At 43.5% G+C, this 10,795-nt stretch overlaps 1 protein-coding gene across 4 annotated transcripts in view; it reads left to right on the top strand.

Moving 5' to 3' along the window:
* The first annotated feature begins 647 nt into the window (after positions 1 to 647).
* Positions 648 to 10,795, top strand: part of LOC109904100 (lateral signaling target protein 2 homolog) — a 52,027-nt gene continuing 41,879 nt past the window's right edge. For 3 of the 4 annotated variants that reach the window (XM_031788126.1, XM_020501231.2, XM_020501229.2), the window contains exon 1: positions 649 to 1,014. In XM_031788126.1, coding sequence (XP_031643986.1) covers positions 979 to 1,014 — 36 coding nt within the window. In that variant the 5' untranslated portion in view covers positions 649 to 978. Of the gene's footprint in view, positions 1,015 to 10,795 lie in introns of all 4 variants that reach the window. The other variant, XM_020501230.2, reaches the window with a different exon arrangement.

Below are 10,795 nucleotides of genomic sequence, written 5' to 3'. Positions count from 1 at the left end.
TTCTGATAGATGTCCGAGTTACTTGGAAGCTATGTGGTCTTATCAGTGCCCGTTCGAAACTACAATGCTAAAATAGGAATGTATTTATTTTCATATCAGTGCCCATTATTCATGCCACAATAAAATTGCTATGTTAAAATGAATCGAACATAGCTAATTGGAAAGGGAAATTCTAAATGTAAATGGTTAACAGAAAATGGTAATTACAATGTCAAGTCTAAAATCTATGTACAGAGATCCCGACATGGCTAGGATGTACTACTACATGGGGGTGTGGCGTTACTCTCCTGGTTCAGGCTTCCAAGAAGCAATTTGCATACACTTTGAAAATGTAAATATACATTGAAAAGAAAAGAAAAGGCTTAATTACATTTACGATTATCTGTTTACCGTTTGTCTTTTTCTGTTTACCATTTTCAATTAACCATTTTCTAGTTTAATTTTAATTTAGCAATTTAATTGTGGCATTACTCGTGCACACTGATATATAATAATAACGCATTTTAATTTTTACAATCCGATTTATTATGTAACCATTGCATTTTCGAACAGGCACTGATCCCCCTCCATAGACATCTTTCTACAATGAGTTTTGGAGTCGGACATTTCCGAGTTCCCAGTTGTCTTGAACGCAGCATTTCCCTTGGAAGGTGGGTGGCGATGTTGTCAACGTGACTGTCATCAAGCAGAGGGAGAGAACAGCTATGGAAGCCATCCGTGGATGATTGCTTTTTCCCGTTGGACTTGAAAAGTGGCAGTGAGGCACTAGCCAACCGTAGATTTTGTAGACATAGATACACAACGTAAATGTTCAGGACATTTGTTAGACACTTGAACTCTTTAAATTACAATTTCGGATATCATATTGGGTTCAACATTTCCCACGTAGCTAGCTTGCTAGTCTCAGTAGTCTGTCTCGCACAGGTAGAATAACGTTAACGGTCGGTGACAAAGGAGGGGTAAGGTGGCGAGGTAACGATGAATCGGTTTCGAAAGTGGCTCTACAAGCCTAAGGTAAGTTTGTGATTTTATTATCCTGCTATTGCCAGTAATCGATGTTATTAGCATATATATTGTAGAAAATAGCTTGCTATTTTCCCACAGTACAATAATGATGTTGATGCATCTTGTCTTTGGCTAGCTGTATGTAGCTAGCTAGCCTACATGCTAGTGCTGTCTCTGCTAGTGTTATCTTATCGTCTATAAAGTTGTTTATTTCAGTCTGGCATTTCGATAACTGAAGCTGTGCATTACGAATGGCTGCTTCTCGAAGCAAATTGTCATCAACTGCATTGCCGAGATTGCTCAATACAGAAATAAATAACTTTCATTGCAATCTCGAACTGTACCCTACAGCTTTTGTTAACTAGTTATAACATACGGTAATATGACTCGGACTCAGAATTAATTTAGTTGTTGTAGTTTAAAAAATATATATATCTGATATAGTAGCAATTCAGCCAACTGAGTGAATGCATCTGACAAAATAAATAAATCAGGCTAGAAACCAATTCTTGGTATAGGGTAAATCTATTTGCATTCAATCACTTTTTGACAGCACCCCCTTTGAGTTGAGCGAAACATTCCATACTTAGAAAGTGACATGTTGGACCTGAATGCCAAAACATTCAAGAGATAAAGATGTTCAAAGTTGACCTATTTTGCATACCCCACCATACCTAGTCTGATTAATTAGGCGGTAATGCACAATTTTGAAGCAAAGCACTGCAAAAACTTGGAAAGTTTCCTCACAAGCCATAATGTTGAATAAAGCTACATAGAGTAAGTTTATATCGGGTGTCTGTGTGGTTGGTCCTTCAGTGGGTCGACATTTGAGACAGAATATCCACAGGAAAGTATTGTTTACCTGACTTTTTAGAGAGCCTGTAAGTATAAGGTTTGGCTTGCCACCTAGGTAAATGTAGTTTTATATTGGATATTCAGTTCTTTCATCAATGGCTATTGAACTAAGCAAATTTTGCACACCCAATTTTTCAGTTTTTAAATTGTTAAAAAAGTTTGAAATATCCAATAAATGTCGTTCCACTTCATGATTGTGTCCCACTTGTTGTTGATTCTTCACAAAAAAATACAGTTTTATATCTTTATGTTTGAAGCCTGAAATGTGGCAAAAGGTCGCAAAGTTCAAGGGGGCCGAATACTTTCGCAAGGCACTGTACCTCTTACAAGCAAGAGGGACAATCTGGTGAGATGTCTCAGAGAACCAGGGTTACATATCGTAACCCAAAGTTATCATTCAGTCGACTCGGTTCAACATCTCACTATGGGACACTTGCAAAACGCCCCGATTTTCCAATCTGTTGTGGTACATGGTAATGTACCTGATCCATCATACTCAATCCCCGACAACTGTACGCCTTGGCGATAGCCTCCACTACCCAATGGGAGAGGCATTGTTTGGACAAAGCCCTACCCCGAGCAAGGTTGGTAAAACAAGCAAACAAACAGTTGGTCACAACTCTGGAATGGCCTGGTCCTGTCCATGTAAACTCAGCAAAAAAAAGAAACACCTCTTTTTCAGGACCCTGTCTTTTAAAGATAATTCATAAAAATACAAATAACTTCACAGATCTTTATTGTAAAGGGTTTTAACACTGTTTCCCATGCTTGTTCAATGAACCATGAACAATTGATGAACATACACCAGTGGAACAGTTGTTAACTTCACTAGGGTAGTGGACAGCATTCAGAATTTTGGATGAAAAGCGTGCCCAAATTAAACTGCTTGCTACTCAGGCCCAGAAGATAGGATATGCATATAATTAGAAAACACTCTAAAGTTTCCAAAACTGTAAAAAATAATGTCTGTGAGTATAACAGAACTGATATGGCAGGCGAAAACCTGAGGAAAATCCAACCAGGAAGTACTATTATTTGGGGCGGCAGGGTAGCCTAGTGGCTAGAGCGTTGGACTAGTAAGGTTGCAAGTTCAAATGTTTGGCATGTTTCTACTAACTTTTATTGTACTTTTTAAAAACTTTTAGTCTAGACTTAGTGCACGCGCCTTAAGCATTCGGATTACTGGACAAAACGCGCAAACAAAAAGGGGGTATTTGGTCATAAAGACGGACATTATCGAACAAAACAAACATTTATTGTCTAACATGGAGACCTGGGAGTGCCACCAGATGAAGATCATCAAAGGTAAGTGACTAATTTTAATGCTATTTATGACTTTTGTGACACTCTCCTTGGCTGGAATATGGCTGTATGGGTTTCTGTAGCTAGGTGCAGACCTAACATAATCGCAAAGTGTGCTTTCTCCGTAAAGTCATTTTGAAATCTGACACAGCGGTTGCATTAAGGAGTAGTTTTTTTATTCGTGTGTTTAACACTTGTATCGTTTATCAATGTTTATGATGAGTATTTCTGTAATTTGATGTGGTTTGTTTGAGACAATGCATTTCTGACCATAACGTGCCAATGTAAACTGAGATTTTTGGATATAAATATGAACTTTATCGAACAAAACATACATGTATTGTGTAACATGAAGTCCTATGAGTGCCATCTGATGAAGATCATCAAAGGTTAGTGATTAATTTGATCTCTTTCTGCTTTTTGTGACTCCTCTCTTTGGCTGGAAAAATGCCTGTGTGGTTTTCTGTGACTAGGTGCTGACCTAACATAATCGCATGGTGTGCTTTCACAGTAAAGCCTTTTTGAAATCGGACACTGTGGTTGGATTTACAAGACGTTTATCTTTAAAATGGTGGCTGCAATTTCACTGGCTGTTGTCGAGGTGCGACGCTTGCGTCCCACTTGTACCAGAGGTTAAGACACTAACAGCTTACAGACGGTAGGCAATTAAGTCACAGTTATGAAATCTTAGGACACTAAAGAGGCCTTTCTACTGACTCTGAAAAACACCAAAAGAAAGATGCCCAGGGTCCCTGCTCATCTGCATGAACGTGCCTTAGGCATGCTGCAAGGAGGCATGAGGACTGCAGATTGTGGCCAGGGAAATACATTGCAATGTCCGTACTGTGAGACGCCTAAGACAGCGCTACAGTGGGACAGGACGGACAGCTGATCGTCCTCGCATTGGCAGACACACTTGTAACAACACCTGCACAGGAATGGTACATCTGCACATCACACCTGCGGGACAGGTACAGGATGGCAACAACAACTGCCCAAGTTACAACAGAAACGCACAATTCCTCCATCAGTGCTCAGACTGTCCGCAATAGGCTGAGAGAGGGACTGCGGGCTTGTAGGCCTGTTGTAAGGCAGGTCCTCATCAGACATCACCGGCAACAATGTCGCCTATGGGCACAAACCCACCATCGCTGAACCAGACAGGACTGGCAAAAGGTGCTCTTCACTGATGAGTTGCGGTTTTGTCTCACCAGGGGTGATGGTCGGATTTTCGTTTATCGTCGAATGAATGAGCATAACAACGAGGCCTGTACTCTGGAGCAGGATCGAGGTGGAGGGTCGGTCATGGTCTGGGGCGGTGTGTCACAGCATCATCGGATTGAGCTTATTGTCATTGCAGGCAATCTCAAAGCTGTGCGTTACAGGGAAGACATCCTCCTCCCTCATGTGGTACCCTTCCTGCAGGCTAATCCTGACATGACCCTTCAGCATGACAATGCCACCAGCCATACTGCTCGTTCTGTGCGTGATTTCCTGCAAGACAGGAATGTCAGTGTTCTGCCATGGCCAGCGAAGAGCCCGGATCTCAATCCCATTGAGCACATCTGGGATCTGTTGGATCGGAGGGTGAGTGCTAGGGCCATTCCCCCCCAGAAATGTCCGGGAACTTGCAGGTGCCTTGGTGGAAGAGTGGGGTAACATCTCACAGCAAGAACTGGCAAATCTGGTGCAGTCCATGAGGAGGAGATGCACTGCAGCACTTAATGCAGCTTATGGCCACACCAGATACTGACTCTTACTTTTGATTTTGACCCACCCCCCTTTGTTCAAGGACACATTATTCAATTTCTGTTTGTCACATGTCTGTGGAACTTGTTCAGTTTATGTCTCGGTTGTTGAATCTTGTTATGTTCATACAAATATTTTCACATGCTAAGTTTGCTGAAAATGAACGCAGTTGACAGTGAGAGGACATTTATTTTTTTGCTTGACTACTGTCATGGGAATGATCTTAGCAATGAACGTGGCTTTAGAATGTATCATAACCTTGGAGTAGTCAGGGGCAAACTGATTGCATGAAGGATTAACCGAGAGGGCATGATGGACACTAATGAGCTTGGCTGCAGCCAAGGTGAGCAATGGGGCCGCCTTATAAGACAGTCTTAAGATCCACTGTCTCTAGGGGTTCAAAGTGATCGCCTGTAAGTGCATCCAGAACCAGGCCCAAGTCCCATGATGGGGCAAGTGGCTTGGAGATGGCGCACTCCCTTCATAAAACGACAAACCAGGGGGTGAACCTCGATGGTCATTTCACCTAGTAGGAAATGGCAGGCTGAGATCGCTGCCAAGTAGATCTTAACGGTGGAAAAGGCCTTGCCCTGTCGAGCAATTCCCATAGGAAGGCGAGAACGGCAGGGATGGAACCCTGAAAAGAGACCAACTCGTGTCTCTCCAAACACCTCTCGAATGCCCACTACTTCAGGTTGTAAAGACCTCTAGTAGAAGGGGCTCTGGCACTCTAAATTGTGGCAACCACGTTCGAAGGCAAGCCCACCGAGTCCAAGTTGGATCTCTCACGGGCCAGGCCCAGAGATCCATCAGCTCGGGATGAGGAGGAAATATTTCGCCCTGTGCTTGGGATAGCAGATCTCTGCACTGTGGCAGGCGCCATGGTTGCACGTACAGGAGAGGTACAATCTCTGCCAGCCATGGCTTCCCGGGCCAATACAGGGCTATCAGGATGAGGGATAGACCATTCGTTCTCACTCTGTCCAGAGTAGGGGGGATCTGGCCCACCTGGAGGGAAGGCGTACAGAAGCATGTCTGGCCACTCATAGGCCAGTGTGTCTATACCTAGAGGAGCTTTGTGATCTTTCATCGCGAAGAACCAGCGACAGTGCTCGTTGTCCAGCGATGCATAGAAATCGACGGCAGCCCTGCAGTAATGCCCCCACACCTCCTCGGTGACTCAGGATGAAGTCGCCACTCCCCTGGTAGGTGGTTCCCTCGCGACAGTAAATCCACACCTGAGTTGAGTCTGCCTGGCACATGGTTTGCTGTGAGAGATAACAGCAAGTGTGTTCCTCCTTGGCGGTTGATATATGCCACCGTAGACGTATTGTCCAACCTGACCAGGACATGTTGGCCCTGTAGGAATGGACGGAAGTGCCTGAGGGCTAGTAACACCTGTCTGAGCTACCGGAGAAGTCTTCTTAGGGATCCTCCACTTCTGGAAGGGAGGCCTCATGTGAACGTCCTGGGCGAACATGGGCTTCTGGGGCTTTGGGTCTTGTTTCCATGGTAACATGGAGCCCAGCGCCTCAGTCTCCTTTTTCTTTGACTCGAACCTGGCCTGTATCTTCAATATGGCTGGACCAAACAGTCTGGTGGGACCGATCTGTCCATTCAGGATCTTTCCCATCTCCCTCTGACACCCTTGCGTTGTTCAGCCAGAGGGCTCTCTGGCCAACGGTTGCATGCGCCATGACCCTCCCAGAATCCTCAGCGGTACAATTGAGGGTTCGAGTCGTATGGTTGGGAAGGCGACTTAGCACCACCGTCCTTCTCCAGGGAGTCGCTCAGGTCCTTAGCCTGCACCACCATGTAGATGGAGAGGAGGGCAGCTACGTTCAAAGAGTGCTCCACCTGAGATGCAAATCGGTAGATCCTCCCCTACACGGACACGGTGAAGCGTTTCATTAGGTTGAGCATCCATCCTCATCTTCTTGGAAGGTGGGGGAGGCGTGGGATAATCCATTTCCTTATCAGAGAGAGCGCTGCCTGATGCGACAAGAGACATGCCATTGTCCTCACTAGGGCTGTTGCGTTGACCGTATTACCGGCCCACCAGTCGTCACGAGTCATGAGTAGGCATGCGTAGCACGCGCTCCAGCAGGTATCTCACTGGTCACCCCCAAAGCCAATTCCTCCTTTGGTCGTCTTTTTCCTTCCAGTTCTCTGCTGCCCATGACCGGAACGAATTGCAAAAATCTCTGAAGCTGGAGACTCACATCTCCCTCACTAGCTTTAAGCACCAGCTGTCAGAGCAGCTCACAGATCACTGCACCTGTACATAGCCCATCTGTAAACAGCCCATCTATCTACCTACCTCATCCCCATACTGGTATTTTGCTCCTTTGCACCCCAGTATCTCAACCTGCACATTCATCTTCTGCCGATCTACCATTCCAGTGTTTAATTGCTATATTGTAATTACTTCGCCACCATGGCCTATTTATTTCCTTAACTTACCTAATTTGCACTCACTGTATATAGACTTTTTGTTTTCTTTTGTTCTACTGTATTATTGACTGTATGTTTTGTTTATTCTATGTGTAACTCTGTGTTGTATGTGTCGAATTGCTACGCTTTATCTTGGCCAGGTCGCAGTTGCAAATGAGAACTTGTTCTCAACTAGCCTACCTGGTTAAATAAAGGTGAAATAAATAAAAATAAAAACAGTCAAATTCCACATGACCGTTTAGTCACAGTAATTAGGCTTCTCCAAGCTCTAATGCTGCTGCTGGTTATTAGTAGCCTACCAAACTTGCTTAACTGCCTGGTACTCAGCACTCTATTGTCCCTCTATTCACTCTGATGCAAATGTATTCGAAAATCTAATCAAACACTTCATGAGCTCATGTTGCACAACATTTCTATAGGCTATGCAGTTGCGGGAGAAATTGCATACTGATGGCCGCTATAAAAAGAGGAGGATCCCATGAGCTTTCTATAGGCTAGGCCTACTATATTTATTCATCTGCTTTCCTAATATTAAGCACATTGCTTATATTTACCGAAGTATAGCCTACCTGGATGGCATGAAAATAAACCAGTGTCCTCCATTTGCTATTTAAGTTCATAGATGACATGTATTCTTTCCCGCTGCCCCTGTTTAGATATAGATGCATGATAATGGTACATTTCTAAATCATAACAAATGTCACATATATTATTTAGTATTTGTAAGACAAAATCAAATCAGGAATAGGCTAATCTTGTCACCCATCAGACTATCACTTGCGAATGATGCCCAGCATAAGAAACAATGCCTTTTTTTGCAACATGTTCGAATCACCTCATGTAGCCTAGGCCATAGGCCTGTATGTTTTAATAAGGTTTGTATCACAACTAAAGTGGAAAAATAACTTCTTAAAATGAAGCACATTTATCCGCTTTACAAGGGGTGTAGAGCCTAACTGGCATATATAAGCAGCTCGTGAGTTTCACATTTGGGGAAAATAAAAATGCATGTTTATAATAAAAGCAATACATGTATAATCTCATTTGTAGTCACTTTTGATAATGGTGTTTTCCGCTAATGGAACATTCATGCTTAAAGCCTACTATCATGTGCGCATCGCTGCACTTATAATGTGAAGAAATAGTCTAATAGTTTATCAACATTTAAGCTAAACTTTCTTATCTGTTGCGTCAGCCACATTTTGTAAAAACGTTTTTTTGATGCTAGTGGTTGGTTGTGTTCATTTGGGATCTATCGCATCCCACAACTGTCCCAGACTGTTTGGAATGTTTATTTCTCGCACAGAATATAATAGGTCGACTTTTGTACTATGGGGGATAGTAGATTGACATGGGCTAGTGCTTTTGCTGTTCGTTAGGCCTACTCATCTTGTTGGCAGACGAAAAGTAAATGTGGACAGTTCATCCAATATCTTCAATATACACCTCAGAAGGATGAGCACAGTTGCATCCCCATTGTGTCTGTCTTAACTTGTAGCCTGTGAGAAAGACCCGTGACGGCGAGCCGTGTGAGTGAGAGATGCTTCGGATAGCGCAGCAGACTCAGGGAGAAGGGCACAACGCAGCACCCTGGGCCGCAAAAGGCATGTCTTTTTTTTAGGGTGCATTACAGCCACAAAGGGGATGAGGGAGTGAAATTATAGGCATTATCAAGTGCTTGTCAAGTTGTGAGTGTGACTGATGTAGTGTGTACAGGCTGCGCAAAAAAACAAAGCAGAGCTCAAGCCTTTCAAGCAACTTTTTTCAAATCATCATTAGTCTCATCATGCAGCCTTACAATGTATTAAAAATCCAAACATATAGCCTAGCGTTTTTAGAACTCAAGTTACATTAACAACTCTAAATTAAGCATATAGGAGTACCTATTTCTTTGTTAACCGCTCAACATAGAATAGCTGCATGTGCACACTCCCTCAAATCATTGAGAAAATATTTATATTTTATTCAGCATTGTTCAATTGTATTCTTCATACTATCAAATAATATAAAATAATGCCCCGGAATTATAAACTAATCTTGTCTGCTAAATGAACTAGTGTAGCCCACAGCCATTTGGCATAGCCAGATCAGGACCTAACATAAGGACAACTCAAAGAATCCTATTATTTTCTTCTGAAATAGAGTACATTTTCTTCATATCATGCTTCTTTAGACCTGTCTAAAATAAATAATGGATTTGTTGTGAAGGTGTAGGCTATATTACACGGATTTCTTAGACTTTTTAAAATGTAGATGTTCCAACGGTCAGCATCAGTAGGTTATAGGCTATTTGTGGAAGCCAGGAGATGCTAAATGTGTTTATGTTAATTAACAGTCAATTACCGTGAGACCAAGTTATTTGCTTGACAATCACCAACTGACGAAATTTTGTGACTGCCCCCTTTGAAAGTTGTGTGTTCTCCGAATCAGCCTGAAGCGCAGACGGAGGGGATGCCTGAATAGCTTCTCCCTCCTCTGGTACTTCGTGGTCAATGGAGTCATCCTCGAGCAAGGACGAGGCCTGGCCAATACTTTCCCATGTACTTCGCTCTAAGGATACCGGAGCCAAGCTCAGCGCAATGCACACAACTAGCGGGGTCGACAAGAGCCTGCATAGTGTGTTCAACGCCGAGGCAAGTAGTACAGAGTGGATGGTAATCAGTCCCGGACATGTGATGCCTGCAATTGCCAGAGCAAGCTTTGCTAGGCTTGTGCTGCTTTTTCTCCCTCATCTCTGACAACTTGGACAGTAAGCCTGTCGACATCTCGTTTCGACCAGATGGACAAAAGCAAATGGAATTACCGGGAGGCTAGCTAGCCACCCCATGCACTGCTACTACGACGCAAAGTTGGGAGAGACACAGGGTAACGTGAGCTTAAGCCAGGTAAGCAGAAACCGAAAGCTTTATTTACCAGGGTGTTGGGAAATAAATGCAGTCTTTATACTTTCAGTGTAATGAAAGTAGAGCCAAAAGTAATGCTAGCTAATTAGAGTGATGATAGCCAGCTAGCCGAGCCATCACGTGAGATACCAAGTCCCAACTCGGTCTGTAAACCAAGTAACTTGAGGTAGAAGGAACGGCAGGGTTATCTTTCACAGGGGAATGTAAAAGAGATGGTGCTTCAATGGTGGGGTAACACACTGAATAAACCGCACTGCTCGTGCTTGCCAAACAAACTGAAAGAGTGTTTAGCCCAGAGGTTGCTAGCTAAAACATCCGTGTTGCGTTTAGCCCAATAACTAGCCAAGACACTCAAGTTCAGCTAGCTAACTCCGAACAGTGGGAACCGATGGAGAGCTAGAGACCCCGGTAGAAGTAGCTAAAATTTGTGGTAAGCTGCTATTAGCGGGGTGCTAAAGCATTGGAGCTAGCTAGCTAACAACGCCAATTGTGTGTAGGCCAGGCAACAGGTGTACGTAGCTAGCCGA

The sequence above is a fragment of the Oncorhynchus kisutch genome, linkage group LG14, assembly GCF_002021735.2.
Source record: "Oncorhynchus kisutch isolate 150728-3 linkage group LG14, Okis_V2, whole genome shotgun sequence".
In the NCBI taxonomy this organism is placed as follows: domain Eukaryota; kingdom Metazoa; phylum Chordata; class Actinopteri; order Salmoniformes; family Salmonidae; genus Oncorhynchus; species Oncorhynchus kisutch.
Note: the sequence above shows the minus strand (reverse complement) of the source record. Positions and strands in the feature narration are given on the sequence as shown.